The sequence below is a fragment of the Limtongia smithiae genome (assembly GCF_038497785.1).
Source record: "Limtongia smithiae strain NRRL Y-17922 unplaced genomic scaffold V1518scaffold_10, whole genome shotgun sequence".
NCBI classification, from domain to species: Eukaryota; Fungi; Ascomycota; class Lipomycetes; order Lipomycetales; family Lipomycetaceae; genus Limtongia; species Limtongia smithiae.
This window is the reverse complement of record NW_027117631.1, coordinates 37,345-64,989: the sequence shown is the minus strand read 5'-3', so window position 1 is coordinate 64,989 and position 27,645 is coordinate 37,345. Positions and strand designations below refer to the sequence as shown.

The following is a 27,645-nucleotide window of genomic DNA, read 5'->3' as shown; positions in this document are numbered from 1 at the left end:
AGTAATTTGAAAGACGTAGCGCGCGTGAGAGCCAGCACGTGTTTCGGGTGCTTGCCTCAGCTGGCATTGTTTGTCCGCCCTGTATACTCCCGTCACGACGTACAATGGTAATTATGCGGGATGGGATGTAGAGGAGCAGCATATAGCTAACAAATAGTCCAGGTCAAACCTACTAAGAAGAAGACTCCGCCGACTCACGCCAAACCGCGTCCGCCAGCTGCAGAAGAGCGAGCAGCACCTAGTGCAGCATCGCAATCATCGACAACGACGCATGTTACGACAAAGTCACGGAAAAAATCACGCGAGGTGCATGCGGTAGTGATGAAAGTGCCCCGTGCGGAGATCAAGCATGACTGGAATGTGCTGTCGGCAGACGCGCGTGATGCGGTGTTGACCGAGATTCGCGCGCGGTCGTATGCCGTGTACGCTGAAGTTGCGGGCGAGGCGAGGAAGAAGGAGGCGCAAGATGTGGTCGAAAACACTCTTAAGGCGTACGTGTATGAAGAGCGGCTGGACAAGAATGGCTGAGACCAACAAAAATCTAGGTTGGAGAAGAAGCTGATGCGACTGCCTGTCCCGCCTGCTGCACGCGAGTCGAATTTCAAGTTTGAGAAACTGATTGAGCAAAGTGTGAGTGCAGTTTATCTACGACCATGGAGGCTATAATGCTAACGCAGATCAGAGCGCCATGGAAGCGGAGCTAGTCGCGGATCTGCACCGCGCAAGCGTGTTGGCGAACGAGATCGCACTGGAAACGAAAGCGCTTGCAGCAGATAAGGAGTACATAGAGACACTGCGTCATAATGCGCGGGCACAGGGGATGTTGCGTGCACAGCAGCAGAAGAAGGTGTGTGATGATTTGCTACTAGAATGGGCATCGTTACTGACAGAAGCAGATTGCGAGTTTGCTGGATGACGACCGCGCGACGGGAGTCGGGTATGATGACGACGCGTTGAGTATTGGACTTATGGCGGACGAGGACCTGGTGAGCCGGATGATTGATTGTTTGCGGTGCAGTGCTAACGCGACAAAGGACGAGGTGAGGACGGCGATGGACTGGGACATTGAGGCCGTGCGTACACGGCTGAGCGCACACATCGCGAGCATGGCGAGCAACACGCGCGCACTGGCCGCCGTGGAGGCTGCGATGCACCGGGTGGCAGAGATATTGGACGAGTCCCGAACCCGAACACGAAAGTCATAGGGCTAGGGCTGAAACCCGACCCATTCCGATGGGGTTCCGGGCTGTTCCGCAGCTTCATGGTTTGTTTCTTCTCCGCATTTTGCGTTTGTAACGGGGCGACACCAACGCGACCACGACGGCTTTTGAGCGCGATCACCACCACCGGCGCACGCAAAGCGATGTCTTCAGTAGCAGACGCGCCCGACGGCGCTGCGGTGCACGTGACGCCTAGCGCGAGCGAGAAATCCAACAAGCACGCAAACCCCTCCCCGCCCGCAGCTGACTCGTCCGCCGCCTCCGTAAATGCCCTGCCGCCCACCGCGGCCACAACCACCACCACCACCACAACAGCAACAACATCAACAACGGAGTCGGCAGAGCAGACGTCGCCGCAGAGCTCGGGCAGCTCGGGCAGCTCTGGACTGAGTGCGGAGGAGTCGCCAGAGCAACAGTCGGACTCTAGTATGAGCAAGCACGCAGGCGTGCGAGGCGGAGGTGGGGACGGGGTGGTGGGCGCAGGGGAAATGGCGACGAATGCGGACGCGTTACTGGCCGCATCGCAGCCCGCGAAACGGCGCAAAGTGGATCATGGTGAGTTGCTAGAGTAGTTCACAGGCATCGTGCGGTACTGACAGGTGCAGCGTGCGTGTACTGTCGCAGGTCGCACATGACGTGCGATTCTGGACGACCATGTTCGCGGTGCGTGAAGCGCAACATCGGACATTTGTGCAGGGACGAGAGCAAGGACTTGAAACAGCGGACAGAGACGAGCTCGCCGCCGCCGTTGTCGGTGGGTGGCACGTGGTCGGAGAGTGGCGAGGGGTTGAAGGTCGAGCGGAGAAGAAATGAGGACGAGGACACACATGTGGAATACCAGACGGCGGGAGTGGACGCCGTGGCGGCAGGCTCGCGGGACGAGTTTGGCGCGGCGGCTGCGAGGACTACAAGTGCTGGGACGACGAGCATGTTGCTGCCGCTGCCAGCGGGCAGCACTTCACAGCTGGCAACAACCACAAGTAACAATGCGGGTGGAACGACTACTAGTTCCGGCACGGCGACGGCGACAACGACGCCGACGGCGAGTACGAATCTGCTACTGGCGAACCTGACACCGTACCAGACACCGCTGTTTTTTTCGGAGCACGCGGGCAGCGAGTTCTCGTCGCTGACGGACTTTCTGACGATGTTGGAGGAGGTGCCGCCGGTGCCGGTACTTGTGACGGAAGCGGGAGCGGAGGCGAGCGCGTTAGATGTGGTTGCAGATCCGCTGAGTGTGAGCGCTAATGAGCTGAGCGCCGGTGTGATAGGGCAAGTCGGTGTTGGCGGCGTGGCTGTAGGCGGCAACGCGGTGAAGCCGCTGTCAGCGCGGGGGAATGGGAACCTGACACTGACGACGGAGACGAAGCCGCTGCAGGTGCCGGAGACGGCAAAGGACAAGTTCTTTTTGACGGCGGCGGATCCTGCGGACGGGCCTGAGCGGACAGCGGAGGAGCGACTAAAGCAGGTGATCAACGCGAAGCTGGAGGCGGGGCTGCTGGCGCCATTCAACTACGTGAAGGGGTATGCACGGCTGCAGCGGTACATGGACCGGCACATGAGCGCAGCGTCGCGCCAGCGGATTCTGAAGCCGCTGTCGATATTTCGACCGGCGTTTCGGGCGATAGCGCAGACGTTGATCGACGTGGACCTGGTGTTAGTGGAGGAGGCGTTTGAGCGAATGTTGCTGGACTACGACCGCGTGTTCACTTCGATGGCTATTCCGGCGTGCCTGTGGCGCCGCACAGGGGAAATCTACAGGGGCAACAAGGAGTTTGGTGCGCTGGTGGAGGTGCCTGTGGAGGAGTTGCGGGATGGACGGCTGGCGATCTACGAGCTGTTGAGCGAGGACTCTGCGGTGAACTACTGGGAGAAGTATGGGAACATCGCGTTCGATTCGGGACAGAAGGCGGTTCTGACGAGCTGTACGCTGCGGTCGCGGGACGGGACGCGGCGGTCGTGCTGCTTCAGCTTCACGATCCGGCGGGACCGGTACAACATCCCGAGCTGTATTATTGGGAATTTCATTCCCATCCACTCCTGAGGCGGTGGTGGTAGATAGTTTGGATGCAAATGGCTGGGTTTTTTTGCCGGTCTGGAGCAATTTGTATGACGTTCAGCGCCTGGCCTGGCCTGGCCTGCCGCGTACGCTTGCCGTGTTGTGGGGCAGTGTGCGCGGGGCGGGGCAGTACAACATGGGTGCTGCGGCGCCGTAAGACCTTCCCCACAACAGGCCTCGGGCACAGACGTGCGCGTGCGCGTCTCCGCCCTGGCTCTGGGCCGGCGTTTTAATACACCTGACCGCCGCCATCTTCCAGCTCCTCCTCATTTCCCTGCCTGCCACCGTCCACAAAATGCGCATCACCCTGCGCCGACCGGCCTTGGTCGTCGTGGTGCTCGCGCTCATCGCCATTGCCTCTCTCATTTTCCTCGCTCCCGTGCCCACACTCTTGGCCGCCCCTGCCCCCCCTGCTCTTGTGCCTTTTGCCCACGCGGTCCCCGGACTGCGGCCGCGCGTCGTCGTTTTCGGCGACTCCTGGTCGGACGACGGCACGCGCCCCGACGCTGCTACCGCAAGTCTCGCGAGCATGGCGCCACGACGGGCAGAAGCGGATCCGGATCAGTTCTACCCCGCGGCTGCAAACTCGCAGATCCGCTTGCGCAAGTACGGCGACGGCGCCGGCGGCCGCTGGTCCAACGGGCAGGTGTGGCCGGAGTACCTCTGCACGCTTACCACGTGCTCGGAGCAGCTCAACCTTGCGTACGGTGGTGCAAAGGTCATGAGCAAGTACCTGCCGTCGCCGATTCCGGACCTCACCGCGCAGTACGAGACCTACCTCGCCATCCGTGAGGCCCAGGCCACCGCTGCAGCACCCACGCTGGACACTGACACTGACAACAAACGCACGCTGTTTGTCTTTTTCTTCGGGATAAACGACATTGCGCAGTACGCGCGCCTGCTGGACACCGCCGACCAGCGCACGGAGGCGGTCGAGCAGTCCGTCGACGGCATCTTTTCCACAGCGGCGCAGCTCGCGGAGAAATACCCGCACTCTAACTTCCTCTTCACCACCGCAATCGACGTCACTCTGCTGCCCATGTGGGCGCTGCGCTACGAGGCATCGGACCCCGTCATGGCGCAGTATCGCGAGGCCGTCAAGCTGGTGGAGACGTGGCAGCACGCGACCGCCGCCCACATGCGGGACTGGAACCAGACTCTCGCGTCCGCGCAGCTGTGGGACGCAAACAAGTGGTTCACCCGTTCCGTGTCTGGTGTTGCCAAGAACGGATTTGCGAATGTGAACCGTCCATGCATTGATCCCGTCAAACACACCGTCTGCGCCGAACCGGACAAGTGCGTCTTCTGGTGAGTAGTCCGTTCGCTAATAATCTCTCACAGCAGCATCTAATCCAAGCAGGGACTCGGTACACCTCACGACCGCAGCGCACGCCTCCATTGCACGACGCCTCAGCCATCTCGATCTCTGGGCCTCCTTGTCCCCTTCGACTCCCAGCACCACGAAGACACGGCAGCTGGTCGACAAGCCCGCGCGGCGGCAGACCCGCAAACGCATCGCGCACAGGTAGTAGCGCGCCACGTGGATCTCTACGAAAAGTAAATTCTCTATATTGCGTTCTATGCTTCCTTCGGCGTTTGTGTTCTATGGCTGTTTTGTCTAGCATTATCTCATAATAATCTGTAGTTCTGTATATATACGTTCGACGCGTAGTGCGCGGGTCGCCATCGCCGCAGCAACTCCACTAGCGTCGTACGTAACTTTACCACCCGCACAATCCACACAATGACCAAAACACCCGCAGCTCGACACCCGCGCGATGTGGTCAATCTTAGCAGTAGCGATGATGATTCAAGACCGGTTGCATCACCATCCAGTCCTGTGTACTCGGCCCGCAGAGCGACGAAACTTGCCGTCGGGGGGAGAGCACCAGTAGTGAACATGATGGATTTCCTGATTCCAGTTGGCTTGGGCGGCGCGAGATCGCAGAGGCAGCAGTCCGGCTCTGCGACGAAGAGGGAGAAGAGCGCGACAAAGGAGGTTGCAGCAGTGAAGGTGACCACGACACCGGCTGTGGTGGAGTTGCCGAGGAGGATGCTGTGGGATGGGGACGAGGCGGGTGATGCAGGCTACGCGGACGAGAACGAAAGGACAGTACGCGATGTGTCTGCGCACGCTGTACCGGAGTCTATGGTGGTGTTGGAGATGCCATCGAGCTTGCCAGCAGAAGCGGAAGAGCGTGATCGTCACGGCGACGAGCATCGCGACGCCGACAAGACCAAGGTGGGCGCGCCCACCGACGACACCGCACCACCCGTCATCGAGGAATTCAACTCCTCGATCTTGCTCCGCCGCAACACTCCCTCCAGCAGCTTCGCAGTGCCCTCGTCCTCCGTCTCATCCCCTACCCCCTCTTCCGAAACACTTCCCCGCTGGCCCGCACACGCGCCGCGCAATTTCAAGAAATTCCGCAAGGCGAGGGCAGGCGCGGAGTATGACAAAGAAAACGAGACACCTGCACCGAGGGCGTCGAAGTATGCAAAGATGGTTGAATTCAAGACGCAGGATTACGGTCTAGGGGATGGTATGTGCTTGTGTTCTGTATGATGGAAGTGACACGTGCTGATGAAAGGCAGTATATTGGAGTGCGCCGAGGGACGCGAGTAGCAGCAAGAGAAATTGGACCGCAGAGGATCACGACAAGGAGCGTGGTACTAGGCTCAACGGTGCAGATGTTGTTACGGACACCCGCGACAATGACGACGACAGAGACGAAACACTACGATTCAGCATGCCTCTAGCACGCACTACGACCTCCACTTCCAAACAAGCGACGACCTCACGAATTGCAACCCGCACGCATTCGTACGCTACCACCGCGGCAGCCGACGCACACCGTGTTATGCGGATGTCGGATATCGCAAGTACCTACGACATCAACAATGACAACAGCGCGACGACCGGTAACGGTGGCGGCGGCGTGTTTGCTGATGTCGGAGAATCAGATTCGTCGGCGGACGATTACGGCGACGGCTTGCAGTTCCGCTTTGGTACGTAGTGTAGTAGCATGGATATGTACAATGTGCTATGCGAAAGTAGATGGTCATCGCGTCGACCGCTTTAGTGTCTGTGCCGCCGTCTCGATCTGCTTCCGGCCAGTCGCGATGTAGTATTTTATCGTCTCCTACACTCGTCAGCACTCCCTTTCGGTTCGCCTTGCCCAGTGAATACGCACCACGTCCCGCTCGTACCGGTGGCCTTCGAACTCGCCGCGCGCCCAGCCCGTGAGGTCCGCGCGTGTAGCTCTGTCGGCGCGGTCGGTGCTCTGGCGGATCGTTCGCAGCGCGGTGCGGTAGAGGTGTCGCGCGGCTGCGGCCTGGATGAAGTGCTGCAGCGAGAGCTTTGGTTTGGGCGGGGACATGCCGGTGGTGGAGATGACTGTGGTGAGAATGAACACCACAAAGTTCGCGCACGCGGCCATGAACGCACTTTCTCTTTCGGCGGATCATGGCACTCCCGCAGACCGGCGATGCCACACTCACGCCAGACGGAACAGATGCAAAAGACTACGACGCAATGCTCGCGGCCATGCGCGAGCAATCCTCCGAGGCGCTGAACATAGCATACGCCGATCTCCTACAATCCGTCCTAGAATGTGCAACGCTCGTCGATGCGCAGCTTACAGGAACGTTCCGTCGTGCCAACGACTTATCCACTACCGAGGCAGCACAATGCCTCGACCTTGTGCGCGCGAATCTCGAGGACATGTACCGCGCCACGATAGGCTGGTCGCCGCGGAAAAAAATGCGCGAGATGCGCGAGGATGGGCTCGTGTACCTACTAGTCGCCGCCCCTGAACGCGACGACGACGACCTCGTCGCGTTCGCGAGTTTCATGCCTACATACGAAGACGACGCGCCGGTGCTGTACATCTACGAAGTTCAGGTGAGCGAGCGCTTCCGCGGCAACGGCCTTGGCTCGAGCATGCTGGCCGCCCTGGAGACCATTGCGACGCGTGTAGGGCTACCGCACTGCATGCTCACCGTGTTTTCTATGAACACGCGCGCGTGCGAGTTCTACGCGCGCAGGAACTACATCGCCGCTGCGCACTCACCCCAGCGCATCACGCTCCGTCGGGGCGTGGTAAAGGACCCGCCTTACTGGATTCTCGAGAAGACAATGCCGTTATTATGAACCCCAAGCTCTATATCTGGACGACCGCGCGCTTGGCCGCCGCGCCCTCGACGGCGACTCCCTGCACAGCCTCGAATTCCCGCCGAAGCACCGCGCGCAGGGTATCTTTGATCAGAATCGTCAAGCCGATCGCGTACACCAGCGTCACTGCGTAGAAGAAGTTCGCGTTACCGGAGCCGAGGTATATCCACAGGTAATAGAAGCTCGGTGCGAGCACGAGTGCGTGCAGGATCACGAGTGCGGAAAGAAGTGCGCCAGGCACGTCTGTCTGCGTTAACATGTAGCTTTAACAGATGACTGAAAGATGGAGACTTACGCTCGAAGATATCCTGGTACAGCGCGAGGATGGAAATGTACATGCCGAGATCGCCAAGCTCGGGATACGCTTTCGACATTGTCGTGATGCCATGTATGCACGCGAGGGCGAACAGCGGCTCGCGCCGCAGACGCAGCGTCACCGGGACCACGTAGATTGCGGAATACAACTGGAAGATATAAGTGAACAGCGGACGGAAGAAGTCAAACATCTCGATGAAGAAGTACCACCACATGCCCATGTTGGGTGTGAGGAACTTCAGCATGAGCACTGCGCTTGGAAAGGAGAACGGCGACGCGCCGGTGAGAAGGAATCCTGTGTAACTGAGGCCAGCGGACGCGGCCGCGAAGAGCCCTAGTGAAGCTGCGCGACCGCGCGCGGTAGTGGCCCAGAGCACGCATAGCGGCACAGCTAAATAGCAAAAATACGCGTTCACATGTCCCGCAAGCGCAAGCAGCAACACCGACGGCGTCGCCGCGCCCGCTGTCGCGCACGCAACTGCGGCTGTCAAGGCGGCGTGCGAAATTGTAGTCGTTGATCGCGCAAGCGTCGTTGCCAGCACGACAGGGTTGAACATAAACACCGCGGCGGGGAGCCATTGCAACTGTTTCCGCGAGAGGGAGATTTTGGACAGGAAGTACGCCGTTAGCGTGTCGAGCGCCGCGTAGAGGACCGCGATTGGAAGCGCGGACGGCGCGAGTGAGGTGATCTGCCCTAGTGCAGTGAAGGCGGGAAGGAGGAGGGGTGCTTGGTGGTACACACCGCCATCGTAGGGGGCCATGCCAAGGTCATAGAGGTATAATCCTTCCCGTACTGCCGATGTTAGCGAAGTGGACACTTCATCCCGGCGGTGAACGCACATTGCTTGTAGGACGACGCAGGCGTCGCGAGCTCTACACGCGATGCGAGCACGGCGTGGATGCCGGGGAACAAAATGCTCGGTGCAATCCGTAGGAGTACTCCGCCAAGGAGCACTGCCGCTGTTCGCAGGTCCATTGTTGTGGTTGTGTGTTTGATGATGGACTAACGATGATCGCGGAGGTGAGCTGCCTCCACCACGGGCATCGCGAACTTGCGCGCACGGCAGTAGTACAACGCAGACACCGACATGGCGCCGCGGATCACGGCGCTTGTCGGCGGCGGCCAAGCGGCTGGCAAGGTATTCTTTTCGTGTTCTTTGTCTTCCACGTCCCCTGCTAACCAAATAGAAATCAGTTTGCAAGGCAATCGTGCAGTGCCTCAATGCGTGGGAAATTACCAACGTCGCGGTGCTGAGCCTCAGCGACTACTCAGTCGCCGTCACCACCCCGTCCGAGGGCCCCGAGACGGTCGACGTAGCGGCCGCGGTGGTTGCGATTACGAAGCGAAGCGAAGACGTGTTGCTTGTCGAGGGCATGTATGCGCTGTACGAGGATGCGTACAGGGCGGTGGGGAATGTGCGAATTTATGTGGATCTCGATGCAGATGAACGACTGTCGCGGAGGAGTATGTGCTACGAAGATGTTATACGGAGGGGTGCAACTACTAATGTGTTAGTTGTCCGCGATTCGGAGGAACGAGGGATGACGCTGCAGCAGGTTCTTGATAATGTACGAGAAGGACTTCTTTTATTCGTTAAGACGGAGCTGACCTTGATGCAGTATATACAAGTTGCGAAGCCAGCCATGGAGCAATATGTGCAAGGCGTACGTCCCTTATCCCCCTTTCATAATGTATCCACTAACTCTACTGCAGACCAAATCGACGGCGGACGTGGTCCTCATGCGCGGCACCGAGCCCTCTGGTATTGAACTCATCGCAGGCGGCATCTACGACCGCCTATCCGCTGATGGCACAAATCAGTCGTCGGTGCCGAGTATTCTTCCTGACGGGGCGCGTTTGTTTGATGAAGACGACAATGCCGGCTTTTACGAGCTAGCGTAGAAGGTCGGCGCGTAGGGTAGACGTAGGGTAGACTGGAGTGATAATGTTATGATCCATGTGTAGCTGGTGGTCGTTTTAAGGCGATGGGGATTTGACCATCTCCCCACGCTCATTGGCGTTCACGTTCGCGACGCCATTGTTCACGTCGTTCGGCTACCAATCGCTTTGGAACTCCTGAGACCGTGGTTTGTGCGTCTAGCATCAGCGTCTGCAGGTCCATACAGAAGGCAGCTGCGTCGGCGGGGTTGGGCAGCAAGCCCTCGAGCTGGATCTGTAATGCCTTGATGTCGTACTGCGAGTGTTAGCCGGGAAATGATAGCTGTAGAAGCACACAAGTGCGGCAGAATACAGTCGTGTCGTCGTCAAACAACGAAAGAATATATTCGGTCGCGATATCGTCGCCGTTTGCAGTGTCGTCTAGCTTCGGTTGTTGTCAGTGAGGTGCCATCTAGAGACTGGCAAGACAAACACACCCGCTGGGCTATCCAGACGCGCATCACAGGCAGATTGACCTTCGCAAGATCCACATGAACATCGAATTCACGCGGGAACCGCGTTGCCCGCACGCGGCGGCGGTCTGCGTCGGAGAGGCCTGCAGAGAGCATGCGTGGGGGAGGAAAGAGAAAGAGCGTACAGCTCAGGACTGCTCTACACAAGTTCTATCTTACACTATTGTACACTCCACCGCGATTAATGCCGGCGCGACGCCCATCCACGGGCACCCATCCACTTATCCAACACATCCCACAAGCCCTCGACCGTCTCGCGGTCGCGGAACCGGTGAAGCTTGTCCACCTGCACCACGTCAACGTTCCACGTGCGGATGGCGTCCGGGACTGGGTCTCCTGCGTAGACTACGCAGAAGCCCTTCACCTTTTGAAACAGCGCATGCGGATCACTCAAGCCCGTGGGGTATGCGCGGAACTGCCATGACTGGCCTGTAGTGAACACCGCGACGACACGATCCCAGTAGTCAGGCTTGAACCGCTCCACCGAGTCGACCACCACAAACCGCATGCTACCGAGCCGGGGAGACTGCCGCGAGATCATCTGGATGTTGACACCGGAAGCCGACGCTTGCGGAGGTGTGTAGCTTCCGCGCTCAAGAAAGTCCTTGACGTTGGCCATTGTGATCAGCGCAGACGCAGACGGCGAGAGCAGGATGATCGGATCCCGCCGCCGTGACGATCCCGACGCAGCACTACCTGCACCTACCGTCCCAATTGCTGTCCCTGCTGCGCTTAAAGCACTGCCCTGCGACGATGATCCGCGCCCGTGCAGCGCCTGTGCAGCGGCGGATTTGTCATTGCCGCTGCGCTCGCGCGGTGTATGTTGCAGGAACGCCGCGAACGCCTCCTTGCGCACGTATGCAAAGTCTGTTGCCTTTCCGCCGCGCAGGACGGAGTTGTGATCGAGCAATGTGCGCTCTTGCGCGTAGATACTGGCGAGTAGTGGGTCGACGGGGCGTGCGACGCGGGCGGGAGCGGAGCTACCAGCGGTGGTGGGAGGAGCTGCAGTCTTTAACTGCGCGGAGGCGGACGGCACGGTGGCTTTCTTGTCGCCCGCAGAAGGTGCAGCCTTAGTAGACATCACATCAAGAGGCTTGATGAACTCAGAGTCATCATCTGCGCCTTGGATCCACGTTACGAGCGACGTGCGTTCGATGAACGCGAGCGTTGCCACATCTTTCTCGCCGCAGAGTTTGAGGTACGACGCCACGTTCTCGTCGCGACTGAGCCAGCAGAAGAACGCGGCGCGTAGATCAACGACAGCACCGTTCGCGCGTACGAAGCGCGTGGGCGTAGCGAAGGAGAGCGGTGCGACGGTGGGGTCGGCGGGAAAGGTGAGGAACGCGGCCTGCGCGATGTCGGTGACGGGCGCGCCGGCCGGATCGGCGGTGGGAAGCATGCGAGGCGGTGCATTGGCGGCCACGGCATGCCGGAGGAGCAGAAGGGGGTCGGCCATAGCGGGGAGGTTGTGGAACGCAGGGAGACAGCAGCGAAGAATGTGTGCGGGTTGCCTGAAAGGGCAGGAGCGGCCAGCGCGGGTTTTGTGGCAGGCCTCGAATTCAGCGGCAGCTTCTATCAGCACACGACTCCACAGCCACCACCAGCACGATCACCATCGCCGCCGCATCCCTCGCTCCCGTTCCGGAGCACACGCACTCGCACGCGGGGCATTGCTCATCGCCTTCATCCTCCACCCAGTCACCCCTCGGTGCTTTCTTGCCCCCCTGCTGATCGCGCTCCGCCGACTGACCGCGCCCGACGCATCCCATTCTGGCCTCCATCACCCCCATCCCTACACACGCAATGCGCGTCCTCAGTCTACTGCTCGCGCTCGTCACCGCCGTGCTTGCCGCGCCCGCTGCTGACGACAAGATCCCCGCCACCGTCAATCTCGACCCCGGTGCCTTCGCCGCCTCCATCACTCCCGAGTCCGGCACATGGTGGGTCAAGTACTTCTCGCCCTACTGCCCTCACTGCAAGGCCGTCGCGCCCATTTGGGCCCAGGTCGCCGCCGACCTGCACACCACCGCACAGGCCGCAGACTTCCACTTTGCAAACGTCGATTGCATCGCCCACGGGGATCTATGCGACACGCAGAAGGTCGAGGCATATCCCACTTTTATCCTCTACAGACACGGCGTTATCGTTGAGCGATATCCTACCGCCGCCTCGCGCAAGTACGATGCGCTGAAGGACTACGCCACTAAGCATATCGAGGGTGCTGGCGCGCGCGTCGCCGAACCTGCCGCCATAGCCGAGGACATCGACACGACAGAGACCCCAACAAAGGTCACTGAAGTCCCCGCTGTCGTCATGCCCGCCGGCGCACAAACCGCCTCTTCCCTGCCCAACCCCTCCGGCGTCTCTGTCCCGCTTACCCTCTCCACCTTCAACAAGCTCGTCACCGCCACTCGCGACGGCTACTTTATCAAGTTCTATGTCCCCTGGTGTGGCCACTGCCAGGCCATGGAGCCCGCATGGCTCGAACTCGCGCGCCAGATGCAGGGCCGGCTCAACGTCGCCGAGGTCAATTGTGAGGATGAAAAGCGGCTCTGCAAGGACGCGCGTCTGCGTGGATACCCCTCGCTTATGTACTTTGTTGGCGCAGAGCGGGTAGAGTACGATGGTCTTCGCGGCGTAGGTGATCTCGTCGCCTTTGCCAACAAAGCTGTCGCTGCCCGTCTTCGTGCCGTGGATGCTGCCGAGTTTGAGGAGATTGAAAAGAAGGAAGAAGTTATCTTCCTCTATTTCTTCGACGAGAACACCGCAAAGGAGGATTTCGACGCGCTCGACCGCGTCGCGCTTCCGCTCATCGGCCACGCGCCGCTCTTCACAACCACCTCATCCATCCTCGCCTCCCGCTTCCGGGTAACGACATTCCCGCGCCTCGTTGCCATCAGCGACGGCCGTCCGTCCTACTACACTGCGCTCTCCCCGCGCGACTTCCGCGATCATCTCAAAGTCCTCGCATGGATGAAGACCGTCTGGCTGCCAATTCTGCCTGAACTTTCCGCAGCGAACTCGCACGAGATCATGCAGGACCGCATAGTCGTGCTTTCCATCCTCGACAAATCCAAGGAGGCGGAATTCGAGCTCGCCAAGAAGGAACTCAAGGCTGCAGCCCTCGAATACATGGATCTTCGTGTCAGTGAGGAGAAGAGCGAGCGACAGCGACAGCGAGAGTCGAAGGAACTCAAGATTGAGCAGGCTACCGACAAGGGCGACGAAAAGGCACTCAAGGAGGCCCAGAGCATGCATATCGTGCTCGCGCCTCGCCGGGAGATCGGCTTCGCGTGGGTCGACGGCCTCTTCTGGGAGCGCTGGCTGCAGAAGACCTACGACATCGACGTGCGCCAGTCAGGTCCCCGCGTCATCATCAACGACGAGGCATCCAAAGCATACTGGGACCAGTCCATCGATGGCAAGACGCTCGTGCCCACCGACCGCCAGATCATCATTGACACCCTGCGCACGGTGCTCGAGAATCGCAACAAAATTAAAGCAAAGTCAACAACTAGCACTTTTGTCTCGCTTGTGCAGAACTTCAAGCGCTTCATTCACAGTTCACCGTTGCTCATCTTTGGCGCAATCGTCGCCGCCGTGCTCGTCGTCGCGTGGTGGTGGAAGGGAAAGATCCGCCGGCTCGCACTCCGCCGAAGCATCCCCAACAGCTCTGCACACTCCGTCCTCATCTCACCACAGTCTGAAAGCAAGTTCGATTAGAATCCTCCTTCTCGTCACTCATTTGCGCTCCCTCAACACTGGACCTCCGACATCCTCCACATTCTTGTCGGCTGCAGCCCTGTAATGACTACATTAACTCCACGTTTTGTTAATATTTCGGTGGTTTGTCGTCTTTCTTTGTGCTTTATTGTATTGAGTCTCTTCTGTCACACATTCCACACATGAGCTAGTTGATGTCTGTTATCATCATTTGTTGTGCTGGCTTTCTTACGTTCTTATTTATGTAACACCGCATCATGCAGGTGTGCAAGCTGTACGAACGGGCTGTCGCTTTTTCGCAGCTTTTTCTTTTCTATTTTTTGTCCATCCTCCTATTTTCTCTCTGTATTTTGAGACCAGTATATATGTAATGTGCAGGTACAACGAGATCAAAAACTGTGAAGTCATTAGTGAAATGTTAGCGTCACCATGGCAACTGGTAGCATGCCGATTTGGTATTGTGTTTACATCCGTGCGGCGTATTATTTGCATGCGGCGCGTCTTACGAGACGACCCTCCCAGCTAATCCGATCTCTCTCTTCTGTCCTCTCTACATTCCTTACATCGCTACAACTCGATCGGACAATCAGCTTTGTACTCGGTCAAAATGTCGTCTATGAAGACCCTCGAGTCAAGGCTGTCCCGCACAACGTTGCACGATACTCATGGCGGCCATGTGCAGCAAGCCCCACCGAAGTATAAGGTGTGCCTTTCTCGTCCTTTTTGTACTGCATAGCTCTTTGCTGACAAGCAGCAGTCGTCACTCATGACAAGCACTTATGGGACGTATACAGCAACGAGCAGCACCTCGAGCGCATCTGCTGCTAATAGCACCAGCAGCAACGCCAATGGAGCCGGGAACAAAGAGAATAATGGCGCATTTTCAGTCGCTCCGCCGCTGCGCAACCCGCTGCTTAAGCTTGCATTACATAACACTGCAGTAAACAGCAGCAATGCGACAACTGCTGCCGCGCCGGCGTGCCAGTCGCGCGCTTCGCACATGCCGCCACCGTCATCGCCAAACATGCACAAACTTGGCGCCGCGGGTGCGGCCGTGCCGGCGGGGTATATTTCCTCTCACGACGCAATGCATCAGCACAGCGGAAGCAGCCCCATGATGATTTCACCGTCTGGTGTCGCCGAGGTGCTGACGAAGCAGCCGTGTGTACGACAATATTCCCTCGACTCGTTCGAGATCGGACGGAAGCTCGGTAAGGGAAAGTTCGGAAAGGTATATTGCGCGCGCGATAAAGCGACAGGATATGTATGTGCGCTGAAAGTCATGGAAAAGAAGGAATTGATCCATTTCAAGGTCGAAAAGCAGTTTCGACGCGAGATTGAGATTCAGTCGAATTTGAGACATCCGAATATTTTGCGGCTGTTCGGACATTTTCATGATTCATCGAGAGTATTTCTGATTTTGGAATATGCGGGACAAGGAGAAATGTTCAAAGTGCTGCGGAAAAAGGGACGGTTTGACGATGTGCTTGCGTCGCAGGTATACATTCCGTTGTCTTATGAGTCGAGCGGAGCTGACACGGTTTAGTACATTTGCCAGATTGCTAGTGCTCTGCTGTATCTGCACAAGAAGCATATAATTCACCGAGATCTGAAGCCGGAGAACTTGCTGCTTGGTCTGGACGGCGAAGTCAAGTTGTCGGATTTCGGTTGGAGTGTGCACACTCCAACCTCTCGGCGATCGACGATGTGTGGCACGCTCGACTACCTTCCACCGGAGATGGTAGAAGCAAAGGATCACGATTTCCGTGTTGACCTGTGGGCACTCGGTATTCTCACATATGAGTTCCTGGTCGGGTGTCCGCCATTTGAAGAGCCGGCGCACAAGGCTACATATAAGCGAATTTCCAAAGTGGATTTGAAAATTCCCTCGTTTGTGAGCATCGAGGCGGCGGACTTGATTAGACGGGTATGTTTTTTAGACGTAGTGGTAGTCAGCGAATCAGCTAACTGTTGTTTAAGCTCCTGCAGCATCAGCCGGATAGGCGATATCCGCTTGACCAAATTCCAGATCATCCGTGGATTGTGAAAAACCGACCAATGTGGCCGAAGGCGAACAATGTTGACCGCATGGCGATGCAGGAAGAGACGCGAGCGGCAGTAGGCAGTGCGCTGCTCCAGGGAAGTGGTTGATATATCTATTGTACAGCGGTGGGGAGTTCTATATATACAACAAGAAATACCTAATCTATGGATAAATTTCGTCAAACGGTCGAGTGTCTTTGAAACAAGAGTCCCAGACTTGGTCGACGACTTTCTCAGCGTGGTCTCTGTCCTTGCAGTTTGGATTGCCCATGAGGGAGAGCACGGCACGGCGGCGGACGCAGTCTTGGTGGTGGCGGACAAATTTGAATTGCTTGTATCGGACGATCTGGTTCATCATGCGGCATTCGCCACTAAGGTTGGATGCTCGGATCTAAGAGAGGAGTGTTAATGGGGATTGTACAGAGTACTAGAGTGCTTACCTCAGAGCAGGCGTGGTGCTTCAGGTTCATCCAGTCGACATGGAACTTCATCTCGTCGTATACATGAATAAGTTCGTGCGCTAGTGTGTCCTCGACATGCGTTTTCGACAGCACGTAGTTTTGACACAGCATGATGCCCATATGTGGATTAAATCCTCCAGCAACGGTCTGGTCGCAGTTGGCGCAAATGATGTTCTCCCGCGAGACGCGTCCACCGAGCAACTCAATTTGATCGCGCATGTAACGCACGATGGGGCTATAGTTGAAGTTGAAGTCGCGGTAGCTCTCGCAGGTAGCACAGTCGCTAGCCTGGCGCTTCGCGGCGGCAACATTCTTGTAGATTTGCCGTTGCTCGTCGGTGATTAGACCGGTGTAGTTCGCGGCGACCATGCGCAGCCAGGTGAAACCAGCGGGAAGTTCGGGCTTGGCGTCGATGGACACGCTCGACGCCGCGGATGGCGGGTCTGTCGTGCTTGGAGCCATTGTACATGAGATGGTTGGACAAAACGCCGTGGGTGAATCCCAAGATGCGTTGAGTTCGTCTCGAGGTCTCTAAACCTTAAATTTCTACCAAGATTTTTGTCGGGACGACCGTGCAAGACGCGAAAGTAGAGTCAGTGAAAGCGAAACACCCGTCATCTTAGCTCTCGTCGCACTATGCACATCTCCGCGCGGTAGAATCTACTGGAATCTCAGAATGGCGAAAATGAACAAACCGCTGACCATCGTCATCAAGCTGGGTATGTTGTTTAGCGGCGTGCTCACGTCCACTCCCTACAATGCTACTGCTCACTCACGCTCCAGGGACGTCATCGATATGCGACGAAAACACACACGAGCCGCGGATTGCAAACATGTCGCTGATTGTTGAGACTGCAGTGCAACTCCGCCGCGACGGGCACCGCGTGATCATTGTGTCCTCCGCTGCCATCGCGATGGGGCTGAAGCGGTTGGACATCCATAAGCGTCCGAAGCATCTCGCGACGGTGCAGGCAATCGCCGCAGTCGGGCAGTGCCGCCTGATTGCACTGTGGGATGAATTGTTTAGGCAGCTGAACCAGCCAGTGGCGCAGATTTTGCTTACGCGGAATGATATTGCTGATGTACGTTATGTGACATGCGCCGGAGCTGGGTATAGGCTAACCGTGTGATGCAGCGGGGACAATATCTGAACGCGGCAAACACGCTGAGCGAGTTGCTGCATATGGGAGTGATTCCCATTGTGAACGAAAACGACACGTTGTCGGTCATGGAGATCAAGTTTGGCGACAACGACACTCTGTCTGCGATCACTGCCGGCATGGCGAATGCGGACTACTTGTTTCTCATGACAGATGTGGATGGACTGTATACCGAAAATCCGAGATTGAATCCAGATGCGAAGCCAATTGAAGTTGTTAAGGATATTTCTCAGCTTCAGGTTGACGGTCAGTACTTTTGTGGTGATGAGAAGGAAGGAAGGGCCTAGTCGCTAATAGCACTACAGTGTCGACAGCGGGGAGCAGCGTGGGTACCGGTGGCATGGTAACGAAGCTAGTGGCCGCAGAGCTTGCAACGTCCGCAGGTGTCATGACGATCATCACGAAGTCGTCGGTTCCAGGAAATCTACGGTCGATCATCAACTACTTACAGCACATGAAGCACAACGACGAGGCATGCCAGACGAGCCGAAGAAGTGGCAGAAACCCGACGGTGCCTACGGATTTGACGCCCTCGGAGCTTGAGGCCAGGTCAGTCGCAGAAGCTGCTGCGGCTGCAACCGAGCCGGAGAGAGACACAGAGGCGCCTTGCCGCACGCCATCGCCGCCACCACCGCCGCGACACACGCGGTTTATTCCACAGTCTCATCCGATTCGCGACCGGCAATTCTGGATTCTGCATGGCTTGAAGTCACACGGCACCGTGTTCATCGACCGCGGCGCGTACCGTGCCATCACGCGTGCCGATAAGGCGGGCTTGTTACCTGCGGGCGTGGTGTATGTACAGGGCTCGTTCTCCGCGTCAGAGGCGGTATCGCTTGTCGTGATCGACCGGGAGAAGTACCATGCGGCGGCTGAGAACGGTACGGAGGGCAGTGTGGACACGGTGCTTGCGGAGGGCGAGGATGTCGGCAAGGCGATCGTCAACTATTCCTCGGTGGAGGTCTCGCGCATTCGCGGGTTGAAGAGCTCGCAAATCGAGCAGCTACTGGGATACGCAGACTCGGAGTACATTGCGCACCGGGATAACCTTGCATTTGCGCCGAAACACGCTTAGAGTAGACAGTGATGGCGGAGGCGCTTGGAAATAGTAATTGTTAGACTAACAGCAGTGACGTACACGTGGCTCAGGGGGATAACTCGGTGTGAAGCACAATCACAGCGAGTAACAGACACAGCCCTAACTAATCTTATCAGATGGTCGTGCGGCGTGCTAGGGTTGAGTGTTAGAGAATTAGGGCTTTGGCGCGTGACTGCGTTTTTGGCGCTGGCGCGCCGCTGAATTTTTGGTGCTACGTCTTCGTGGTCTCCGCCATTGCCATCCATCGCCGCCGGTATCTGTCCATCAGCATCGCTGCTCCGTCCTCGCAACTCGATATTTCTAGGTATGTCTCCGCCGTTGTCATCGTATACGCTGCGTGCGTCTCTGGCGTGGTGGTATTTTGCACTGATGCGACTGTGCCAACTGTCCTCTGCTGGTGGTTCATGGTAATGCCAGTGGACACGGCAGTTCTGCCTGTTTGTTCAATAGTGCCTTGCCCCTTGAATCCCCACTACGCCGGGGACACTCATTCGGCAACCGCACAGGAAGCTAATCACTGGCCGGCGTATAGTTCATTTCAAATCAATATTCCGAGAAAATGACGCGCGCTTCCGTTCTCAACGACGCTCTCAACGCGATCAACAACGCCGAGAAGACTGGCAAGCGACAGGTCCTCATCCGTCCTTCCAGCAAGGTTATCATCAAGTTCTTGACTGTTATGCAGAAGCACGGTATGTTCTACCTCAGTCGGTTATTCAGAACACAGAACACAACGCAAGAAGATGTTGATTAGCAAGACACAATACCGAGTGATAACTGGACGAATTGTTCTGATCTCTCCGTCTCTTTTTGTCTTTTAATATCTCGGAAGATTAACATCAACGATCCTTCGGGAACGTCTGAGAATTTTTTCTTACACGCGGACATGCTTCTCGCCGTGCGAGTTTCGCGTTTAGTCTTCTTGGACATCTTCTTGTTCTGTGTGCGTGATCTCATGACATGATTGCTAACTCACATCGCAGGCTACATCGGCGAGTTCGAGGAGGTCGATGACCACAGATCTGGCAAGATTGTCGTTCAGTTGAACGGTCGGTTAAACAAGTGCGGTGTCATCTCCCCCCGCTTCAATATCCGTATCGGTGATATCGAGAAGTGGGTCACCAACCTTCTTCCCTCCAGACAGTTCGGCTTTATTATCCTCACAACCTCGGCTGGCATTCTCGACCATGAGGAGGCGCGACGAAAGCACGTCGCCGGAAAGGTCCTGGGTTATGTCTACTAGATGATTTCAAGATCAGACGGAAGGCAAAAAAAATAAATTTTCTGTATATTGGTTCAACATGTATTTGCAAAAGTAGTATATCGTGAATATGACATGATCAAAGAAAATTGTGTCGGATATGGTTGGTCGCATGCGCGACGTCTGTGTTAGAATTTCAGGGGCAAACTGTAAAAATTTCTTGCGTTGGGAATTCAGATATTTTGTGCTCAACGTCGTCTTCAGAGCCTTCTTCACGAACCTGCATCTCCCACATTCCCCACTTCACCATGGCCACGTCGCTTGCACGCCAGCTGCAGACGATCAGGGCCGGCTCGGCCGCTGCGTCTACATTGGACCGCAAAAAGCGTCAGCGTTCGCACGCCGTGTCGCTCATCTACGACCCAAAGGTAGCCGCGGCGCAGGATCTTGACAGCATCTACCTAGTCACGCGAGAGGCTTTCGAGGACCTTGTTTCTATCGATCCGCGATTTCTTGTTTTTGAACGCAGTTTGTTTTCAGAGACCAGCGTCGCTGTTGACAGATATGTCCAGGTGAGCACGGCTGTCTCCGTCTATGCTACACGTGTGTACTGATCATCGTCTGCTGCTGATAGACCGCCGAGCAGAACGCTGCACTTGACAAGGCCGTTGCCTCGTTTTTCTCGCTGCTCGCGCCTCGCGTACTGCTAAAGCCCGCCATCTCTGCGCTCGAGTGGCTTGTTCGCCGCTTTAAAGTTAACGAACTCAACGCCGAGCTTCTCATCCTCACCTTCTTGCCCTACCACGCCCACCCGGTTTTCTCGCGCATCCTCGACATCCTTCCGACCCCACTCCCGCCGCTGTTTGCGTTCCTTACGAATTCTAAAACGACCGCAACACTCCCGCCGCGCACATTGCTTACGCGTGCGTTCGCGCGCGATGCGGAGCTGTTCGCGCTGATGTCAGAACACATCGTGGCTCAGGTTGTCGCGCACAGGGAGTATCATGCACTGTTAACGTTCTGGAGCTCATTCACGATATCAGTGGTGCTGTCGCTCAGAGAAGGCCGTTCGTCCGAGGAAACCATTGCCGAGCGCGTGATTCCGCATGTGTCGTCTATTCTGCCGGTGCGCAAGGCGCCGGATGCCCAGATCGCGGCGGATATGATCATGCTTGTGCTTATTTCACAGTGCAGACTTAGCGATGATGTCCTTGATGCGGTTGGACAGACTATTGCAACATCGTGGACTGCTAGAACGATTAAATCGGGTCTTGCGACATTGACACAAACGGTGCAATTCCGTGATATTTCCGAGGATGAATTCAAACCTCTCGACAGAGCTGTGTTTTTTGCTGTTAGCAGGATCGAGAAGCTTAAGGAGATGCTCGAGGAAATTAGTGCGAAGGTCAAGACAGACAAGTTCATGGTTGCGTACCTTCTTGCGATTCTTGAATATGATCCGAAGGAGGCTGCGTTCGTACTCGAGGCCGTGCAGGATGAAACGTTAACACTCACTGCTTTGCAGCGTTCATTAGTTATTCAAAAGCTGTTGCAAAAGTCGATGTCTGACGACTCTATTCGCATGCTTCTGCGGGATACACTGAGCAGCGAAAATTCTGCATTGCGCAGACTGGTGCTCGCGACTGTTGCTGCTCTCGATATTGACGTGAACGAGCTTGAGTTGCAATTACAAACTACTCTGCAGAAGGAACCCGTGCAAGAGGATGCCGTGCACGCGGATGCAGATGCCATGAAGGTCGACGCCGTCGTGAAGCACACATTCGAGGAGCGCCTCAAAGCCGCTGGCAAGTCATCGCACGTTACATTCCTAGAGCCTGCCGCCACGGAAGATTTCGCAGCAGTGGCGGAGATATTTTTCCAAGGACTTTCAGAGAAAATAGAGCTGTTACCCATGTTCATCAAGAACGCAAACATTTTCCCGCCGGAGACTGATCTTGCGCTCTCGTTTCTCATGCGCATGTGGACAGGTCCGTATCCCGCGCTAGCGCGTATTGCCGCGTTGCGAGTTTTCCATAAACTAGTGGAGAACATGCCCGAGACTGTGGACTTGCAAGCTTCAATCGTATTTTTGTTGATCGCGCTCTCTGATTCTTCTGACAAAGTCCGTTCCGCCGCGGCAGCTGGATTGAGATTGCTACTGGCTCGTTATGAAAGGTGCACAAAGCCGTCGAAAGTATGGGCGATTGAGTCCCTGTACGGCACCGGACCGGAGACGGACCACTTGAAGTGGTTGTCCCCGAAAGAAGCGAAATCGTTTTTGAACGACTTTATTGTGCCAAAGCTGGAAGAAGCGATTTTGGACCGTGACTACGCGACCGCAATTATCAGCACCGCAATCGATTCTGCTGGTGCGTCCAAGTCCGGCAGCGCAAAGAAGCAGGCGGTTAATTTGAAGGCCGCTGTGATATCATTCCTGGCAAGCCACGTCGCTAGTTCTTCATTTTTCAGAGTCAAGTTGCCTCTGCTCACGATGCTTGTATCTGCAAAGCACACCGCTGTCCATCTATCGGCTCTTCTTGAATCTTTCACAAGTACCTGGATCGTCAAGCGCGCCATGCACGCATCTGTCCTCGCGACAGAGAAGTTATCCTTGCCGGTATTTGAGGCGACGCTTGTGAAGGCCGTCAAGCCAAGCGATGGCTCGAAGTCGTGGCAGTTTTTGGTCGCTTGCATTCGTGCCCATGATGCCGCTGGACTGGCGGAGATCGCAAGTCAGTATGTTGTCAAGACCTGGAAGGCGTGGGACAACGACGTACAGATGACTTTTGTGCAGACCTTGTTGGATCTTTCATTAGAGAGCTCGGTGAGTCTCTTGGTTGCTCTAAGTTGAGGCTTGATTCTAACTAGTGTTCAGTCTTCATTTGCAGCTGAGGAGTTCTTGCATGATCTCATGATCTCGACGTCTATTTTCAGTGTTCTCCTGGAGGAATCAAAGTTCACGGCACCGGAAACCAGTGGCTCTCAGCAACTGCAACAATCTTCGAAGCGACGACGACGCAGTAGCACCACTACCGGCAAGGGCGGCACTGCTGCTCAGGATATGCACAAGCAGCTCCGCAAACTCACTCTGGTGCTCGACTTACTCGAGCATAACCAGCCGGAGAACCACACGGAGCTATTACGTTCTCTGTTTGATGTTCTTGGTGAATTGTTGCTTGTCAAGACGGACAGTGCGTTGTCTGTGCAGTATACTCAGCAGGTGTTGATTGATTGCTTGTTGCCGATGGTTCGAGAAATGGATGTGAGTGTTCTGCAGTGCTAGCGCTGCGGTGCTTCCGTTACTAACAGACTACAGAAATCGCGGACTGAACTTTACAACGTCCGCATCGACATCATCGTCAGCTGCATTCGTAGTTCGTCCTCTCCGCAAGTGCAGAACAAGTTTTTGCTACTCGTGTCCGCCCTTGCGAGCCTCTCTCCGGAGCTCGTTCTGCACAGTGTGATGCCAATTTTTACATTCATAGGCGCCAACACCGTGCGCCAGGACGATGAGTTTTCCGCGCATGTCATTCAACAAACAGTCATGCAAGTCATCCCCGCGCTCGCAAAGTCGACTACGGGTCCCGACAAAGCGTTTGGAACAGTGGAACTTCTGCTCAGTTTCGTGGATGCGTTCCCGCATATTCCGTATCATCGCCGCGTGAAGCTGTTCACAACACTCGTGAAGACTCTTGGCGCGCAAGAGAGTTTGGCTGTGCTGCTGAGATTACTCGGGAAGAGACATTTTGATGCTCTCGCAAAGGGAAAGACAACCGACGCGAGCGGGCTTGAGGAGTTTGCAGAGCTATTGTTGCGCGGATTTACATTTCAGGAACGTATCGAGACTGTCGCGCGATTCGTCGCGGCTGTTCGCGATATGGCGGCGTCTAACGACACCAACAGCAGCCTCGGCGGCGGTATGTCTGCGGAGAAGATTGCCGCGCTGAAACTGGATTTGATCAAATTCATCCAAATCGTTATTCGCAGCATGCGTCGCAGCAACCAGATCGGGGAAGCGTTTGCGGCGCCGGCTGTCGACGTGCGGGCCGCATTTGCGGCGGCTATCGAGACGATGTTGACAATTGTCGACACTTCGTCGGCGGAGCAAGAATACCAGGACCAGGCCTACGATACTCTTGACAGCATTGTTGGATTATTGCCCATCCAGGACGTCGTCACGGTGCTCGAGAGTCTCGTTACACGCATGGACGCCCCAGAGACTGTGCGCCGAAGTCTTGCAATGATGCGCACAAAGATCGAGAATGACGTTCGTGCGGATGACATCATTGCGCGAAATTCCGTGGTCACGGTTCTTGTTCCGGCAATCGCAACTGTATTATCGAACCCCACGGCTGCGAAGGACAACGACATAGCCAAACTTGCGCTGCAGGCATTTGAGGCTGCGTGTCGTAAGGTCGGCAGTGTCGAGCCAGACGCGTTTGCGGAGGAGGAGATGATTGATATGATTATCGGCGCGCGGGGATTACAGAGCGACGACGAGGACACCGCGGTAGCAGGGATGATTTGCTTGAGCGCGGTTGTGACTGCTGTTGGTGCCCGCATGATTGCGAACTTGCCAAAGGTTATGGAGCTTGCGTTGAGTGTTATGGAGCACGGCTTGAAAGAGCACAAGGAGGTCGTTATCATTGCCGACTTCACGCTGATCGAGGCGCTTGTGAAGCGTGTACCAGGATTTATGGGCAGATATCTGCGGAAAATTCTGTCCTTTGCTTTCTCTTCTGCTGCATTGGTCGATGCCGACGATTCTGAAGCCGAGGACCTACAAGAAGCGCGGAGCGTGTTGCTAGAAGCCGTCCTGACGAAGTTGCCGGCGCGCGATGTTATGCGTGCGGTGTCTGCAAACTGGCAGAGCGTGCTCGCGATGCGCGATGTCCGATGTGTGAAGCGGGCACTGTGGACCATGGCACAGAGTGTCTCCCGTGCTGCACGCAAAGCGGTCTCAAGCGAGGCAGGGCGGTTGGTCGAGTTTGTTCTTGCGGTATTCGACATACGGAATGCTGTCGCCGATGATATGTCTGCTGCAGAGTTGCCGATTGCAGAGATTGAAGCTGAAGCGATTGAAATTGCGATGCAGATCGTGCTAAAACTGAACGATAAGGTTTTCAGGCCGCTGTTTGTCCGCATCTCAGCTTGGGCCTTAGAGAGTGGTGAGGAGGCTGGCGCGAGTCGCAGGAACAAGGAAGTCGTTGCATTCAAGTTCTTCGAGCGACTATTTGGCACACTCAAGTCTATTGTGACCAGCTACTATGCATACATTCTTGAGGCCACCGCTGGACTACTCACGCAGTTTGTGGAAAACAAGTCCGCCGGCGTGGATAAGGAATTATGGCGTGCTGTTATGGGCACGTTGCGTGCCGCGTTTTTGAACGATCAGGAGGAATTTTGGCAGGCGCCAGCCCGGTTTGATATGATGTATAAGCCTCTGCTCGCGCAAATATCGCTTGGCGCGGTGCTTGGACCTGCGGAGGAGGTTAATGAGGATGATTTAACCAAAGACGACGAAGTTGAGATTAACCAGGTTGGTGTGCTTGCGCAGGCTGTCGTTGCGTTCGCAGTTAGTTGTTCGTCCGAGGAACACTACAAGGAAATCAACAGGGAGCTCGTACGATACATGCGCGACACCGATGAGGACGAGGAGGCGGAGACGGACGAGACCGAAGATGCTGTCGCTGCACGAAAGATCGAGGCCGTCAAGACGCTGCGTGCGATATATGAACGGTTGGGCGAAGAGTGGTTGAGCATGCTGCCGCAACTCGTGCCGGTCGTCGCAGAGCTGCTCGAGGACGAGAATGAGGACGTTGAGAACACGGTACGTCGGGATCTAGTGCCCGTGATAGAAGGCGTCTTGGGCGAGAGCTTGGATAGGTATTTGAAGTAGACAAGGCCAAAAATGCAAAGAGATAGATTCTATATATGGTGATGCAAGATTATGGCATGCGGAAGAGCTCATACTTCGCGTCACTGAACCAGCTATCGTTGCCATCAAGAGACTGTTTCGAAAGGGCATAAATCTGATCTAGAAGTGCAGGAACAAAGGTGCCCGGCCCACTCACACTGGGCAAAGCTGCCGCCCGCTCTGCAGCGATATTGTAGAGACACAGTGCAGCAAGCACATTGTCAATCACTCGCTCCGGAATCTGCTTCTCGGGTGAGAGTACGCCAACAAAAGCGGCTACTAAGGTACCAAGCACGCATCCAGACGCAGTGATATCGGCCAGGTACGGGTGCCCATTGCGGCCGATCACGACGCGGGTGCCGTCGCTGACGACGTCCACAGCGCCGGTCATGCACACGATGGTCTTTTCACGCTGTGCGAGTTTGAGCGCGACTCTTGCGCGCTCGGTAAGCGGGAGCGCGGAGGTCGAGTCTACACCACGCATGGCACTTGGCTCACCTGCTACGGCAAAGATCTCGCCCTCGTTGCCCTTGATGACTGCGAAATGGCCGTGGTTGAGCAATGTCGCGACTGCCCTCTTTCGCAGTGCTGTCGCGCCGGCGGCGATGGGGTCAAGTACTATTGGCCGCTGCTGCTGGTTATACGCAAGCACGGCGGGGAGGTAGGTCGAATTGATGAAATCCTCAGTGGGGAAGCCAAGATTGATAAGCAGCGCACCGCCGGCTGGGCTGCTTGCTGCACGCGCGAGGTCGACGAACTCGCCCTCGTTCTCGGACATCACCGGGCTTGCGCCAGCGGCGATTGCAATATTGGCTGCAAAATTCGCAGCCACGCGGTTGATAATGCAATGTACTAGTGGTGTGGAGCGGCGCACCAGCCCAACGACGGCCTCGGGTGCGAAGACATCATTGGCGATGGAGAGGGTACGTGTAGCTGGAAGAGCCCAGGCGGGTGTCGTGCGCACGGCGGCAAGGAGCTCACGAGCAGCTGCCGCGGGGTCGGAGGCCGCGATGAGCGCGGATACAACCGCGACGCCGTGGATTGAGACAATTTGACCTTGATCGTCCCGGAACTGCGTTTTGTACACGGTGTTACGCGCAGTTTTCAGGTTCATCGAGCCAATCGATACCGCTTTGATTTCCGGTCTGCTAGCCAAGACACCCATGACAGTGCGCACACCCTGCAGTCCCAACAACGCCTTCGCGGTCCGCTTTGTCGCGGTATCGTAGACTGTCCCGATGCCCACGTAATCTACCGTTCCCTCCGGCAGCGCGCACACTGCTTGTGCCTCGGCAGGTGTGCCGATACTGAGGCCAACTAACTTATTCGGGCCTATGAGCCTGCGCACGCTAGCAGCGTCGAGATCGCTCTGGCCGACATGCACGCCATCCGCGTCAGCGGCGAGTGCGACGTCGACTCGGTCGTTGATCAACAACGGAACGCCGGCAGCGCGTGTGAGCTTGAGAAGGCGCTTGGCGAGCGCGACGAAGGTGCTGGTGTCGGCAGTCTTCTCGCGGAGTTGCACGATGGTCGTACCGCCAGCCAGCGCAGCCGCGACTTGCTCTTCCAGCGTGCGGCCGATGGGGACGAGGTCCGAGTCGGTCACGAGGTATAGGCTATAGTCGACCTCCGGACGGCCATTGGCGAGGTTGGCAGCCATTGGGCGCGTAGAAACGGAATTGATGATCGGAGACCTTTGTTTGATAGAAGACTCGAAGCGCGGGCGAAGCGAGCTGATAAGATTAAATAGACGAGATGACGGGATCAGAGACGACATGACGTGCCTGCGTGGTTCCGGTAAGGTTCGCGATTCCCCCGCCCCCGCCATTTCTCTCAAATTGCCCCACCATCTCCCCCACCA

At 56.5% G+C, this 27,645-nt stretch overlaps 17 protein-coding genes across 17 annotated transcripts; 11 read left to right on the top strand and 6 right to left on the bottom strand.

The window, feature by feature from the left end:
- Positions 1-104: 104 nt before the first annotated feature.
- V1518DRAFT_445277 (CENP-Q, a CENPA-CAD centromere complex subunit-domain-containing protein) lies at positions 105-1,462 on the top strand (the record flags this gene model as incomplete). Its single annotated transcript, XM_066906460.1, has 6 exons — positions 105-107; positions 163-491; positions 546-630; positions 683-847; positions 897-986; positions 1,035-1,462. 6 exons carry the CDS (start codon positions 105-107, stop codon positions 1,203-1,205), a joined length of 843 nt encoding a protein of 280 aa, XP_066758069.1. The 3' UTR covers positions 1,206-1,462.
- Positions 1,364-3,264, top strand: V1518DRAFT_428642 (uncharacterized protein; the record flags this gene model as incomplete). The annotated part of the gene is made up of 2 exons (XM_066906100.1): positions 1,364-1,775; positions 1,826-3,264. The coding sequence occupies 2 exons, from the start codon at positions 1,364-1,366 to the stop codon at positions 3,262-3,264; spliced, it is 1,851 nt and encodes a 616-aa protein (XP_066758068.1).
- A 59-nt stretch (positions 3,265-3,323) lies between these two features.
- V1518DRAFT_420099 (uncharacterized protein) lies at positions 3,324-4,922 on the top strand. Its single transcript, XM_066904924.1, has 2 exons — positions 3,324-4,587; positions 4,640-4,922. The coding sequence occupies exons 1-2, from the start codon at positions 3,575-3,577 to the stop codon at positions 4,806-4,808; spliced, it is 1,182 nt and encodes a 393-aa protein (XP_066758067.1). The 5' UTR covers positions 3,324-3,574; the 3' UTR covers positions 4,809-4,922.
- Positions 4,923-6,324, top strand: V1518DRAFT_420097 (uncharacterized protein). Its single transcript, XM_066904923.1, has 2 exons — positions 4,923-5,822; positions 5,875-6,324. The coding sequence occupies exons 1-2, from the start codon at positions 5,024-5,026 to the stop codon at positions 6,294-6,296; spliced, it is 1,221 nt and encodes a 406-aa protein (XP_066758066.1). The 5' UTR covers positions 4,923-5,023; the 3' UTR covers positions 6,297-6,324.
- V1518DRAFT_420095 (uncharacterized protein) lies at positions 5,859-6,774 on the bottom strand. Its single transcript, XM_066904922.1, has 2 exons — positions 6,474-6,774; positions 5,859-6,422 (listed from the first exon to the last, which is right to left on the bottom strand). Exons 1-2 carry the CDS (start codon positions 6,717-6,719, stop codon positions 6,342-6,344), a joined length of 327 nt encoding a protein of 108 aa, XP_066758065.1. The 5' UTR covers positions 6,720-6,774; the 3' UTR covers positions 5,859-6,341.
- On the top strand, positions 6,466-7,516 carry V1518DRAFT_69581 (acyl-CoA N-acyltransferase). The gene has a single exon (XM_066906652.1). It carries the CDS (start codon positions 6,746-6,748, stop codon positions 7,430-7,432), a length of 687 nt encoding a protein of 228 aa, XP_066758064.1. The 5' UTR covers positions 6,466-6,745; the 3' UTR covers positions 7,433-7,516.
- On the bottom strand, positions 7,404-8,878 carry V1518DRAFT_420091 (GPI transamidase subunit PIG-U). The gene is made up of 3 exons (XM_066904921.1): positions 8,609-8,878; positions 7,749-8,561; positions 7,404-7,696 (listed from the first exon to the last, which is right to left on the bottom strand). Exons 1-3 carry the CDS (start codon positions 8,742-8,744, stop codon positions 7,443-7,445), a joined length of 1,203 nt encoding a protein of 400 aa, XP_066758063.1. The 5' UTR covers positions 8,745-8,878; the 3' UTR covers positions 7,404-7,442.
- V1518DRAFT_69941 (uridine kinase family-domain-containing protein) lies at positions 8,734-9,827 on the top strand. Its single transcript, XM_066906653.1, has 5 exons — positions 8,734-8,907; positions 8,957-9,233; positions 9,285-9,337; positions 9,389-9,433; positions 9,483-9,827. The coding sequence occupies exons 1-5, from the start codon at positions 8,857-8,859 to the stop codon at positions 9,669-9,671; spliced, it is 615 nt and encodes a 204-aa protein (XP_066758062.1). The 5' UTR covers positions 8,734-8,856; the 3' UTR covers positions 9,672-9,827.
- On the bottom strand, positions 9,334-10,292 carry V1518DRAFT_420087 (PWI domain-containing protein). Its single transcript, XM_066904920.1, has 3 exons — positions 10,145-10,292; positions 10,021-10,092; positions 9,334-9,963 (listed from the first exon to the last, which is right to left on the bottom strand). Exons 1-3 carry the CDS (start codon positions 10,274-10,276, stop codon positions 9,781-9,783), a joined length of 387 nt encoding a protein of 128 aa, XP_066758061.1. The 5' UTR covers positions 10,277-10,292; the 3' UTR covers positions 9,334-9,780.
- On the bottom strand, positions 10,283-11,685 carry V1518DRAFT_420085 (RNA pol II accessory factor, Cdc73 family-domain-containing protein). The gene has a single exon (XM_066904919.1). The coding sequence runs from the start codon at positions 11,634-11,636 to the stop codon at positions 10,362-10,364; it is 1,275 nt and encodes a 424-aa protein (XP_066758060.1). The 5' UTR covers positions 11,637-11,685; the 3' UTR covers positions 10,283-10,361.
- A 298-nt stretch (positions 11,686-11,983) lies between these two features.
- On the top strand, positions 11,984-13,903 carry V1518DRAFT_438679 (thioredoxin-like protein; the record flags this gene model as incomplete). The annotated part of the gene is made up of 1 exon (XM_066906371.1): positions 11,984-13,903. One exon carries the CDS (start codon positions 11,984-11,986, stop codon positions 13,901-13,903), a length of 1,920 nt encoding a protein of 639 aa, XP_066758059.1.
- Positions 13,904-14,415: 512 nt separating this feature from the next.
- On the top strand, positions 14,416-16,186 carry V1518DRAFT_69185 (kinase-like domain-containing protein). Its single transcript, XM_066906651.1, has 4 exons — positions 14,416-14,606; positions 14,661-15,401; positions 15,450-15,830; positions 15,884-16,186. Exons 1-4 carry the CDS (start codon positions 14,511-14,513, stop codon positions 16,052-16,054), a joined length of 1,389 nt encoding a protein of 462 aa, XP_066758058.1. The 5' UTR covers positions 14,416-14,510; the 3' UTR covers positions 16,055-16,186.
- On the bottom strand, positions 16,044-17,010 carry V1518DRAFT_420080 (Atp23p). The gene is made up of 2 exons (XM_066904918.1): positions 16,387-17,010; positions 16,044-16,337 (listed from the first exon to the last, which is right to left on the bottom strand). The coding sequence occupies exons 1-2, from the start codon at positions 16,867-16,869 to the stop codon at positions 16,110-16,112; spliced, it is 711 nt and encodes a 236-aa protein (XP_066758057.1). The 5' UTR covers positions 16,870-17,010; the 3' UTR covers positions 16,044-16,109.
- Positions 16,887-18,879, top strand: V1518DRAFT_420079 (Aspartate/glutamate/uridylate kinase). Its single transcript, XM_066904917.1, has 4 exons — positions 16,887-17,126; positions 17,191-17,489; positions 17,543-17,813; positions 17,873-18,879. The coding sequence occupies exons 1-4, from the start codon at positions 17,084-17,086 to the stop codon at positions 18,640-18,642; spliced, it is 1,383 nt and encodes a 460-aa protein (XP_066758056.1). The 5' UTR covers positions 16,887-17,083; the 3' UTR covers positions 18,643-18,879.
- V1518DRAFT_420075 (40S ribosomal protein uS8) lies at positions 18,880-20,017 on the top strand. The gene is made up of 3 exons (XM_066904916.1): positions 18,880-18,970; positions 19,199-19,358; positions 19,650-20,017. Exons 2-3 carry the CDS (start codon positions 19,226-19,228, stop codon positions 19,907-19,909), a joined length of 393 nt encoding a protein of 130 aa, XP_066758055.1. The 5' UTR covers positions 18,880-18,970; positions 19,199-19,225; the 3' UTR covers positions 19,910-20,017.
- Positions 20,018-20,175: 158 nt separating this feature from the next.
- Positions 20,176-25,766, top strand: V1518DRAFT_406669 (uncharacterized protein; the record flags this gene model as incomplete). Its single annotated transcript, XM_066901959.1, has 4 exons — positions 20,176-20,439; positions 20,502-22,691; positions 22,743-23,129; positions 23,184-25,766. 4 exons carry the CDS (start codon positions 20,176-20,178, stop codon positions 25,764-25,766), a joined length of 5,424 nt encoding a protein of 1,807 aa, XP_066758054.1.
- Positions 25,517-27,573, bottom strand: V1518DRAFT_420069 (Hydroxyethylthiazole kinase family-domain-containing protein). The gene has a single exon (XM_066904915.1). It carries the CDS (start codon positions 27,559-27,561, stop codon positions 25,816-25,818), a length of 1,746 nt encoding a protein of 581 aa, XP_066758053.1. The 5' UTR covers positions 27,562-27,573; the 3' UTR covers positions 25,517-25,815.
- Positions 27,574-27,645: the final 72 nt, after the last annotated feature.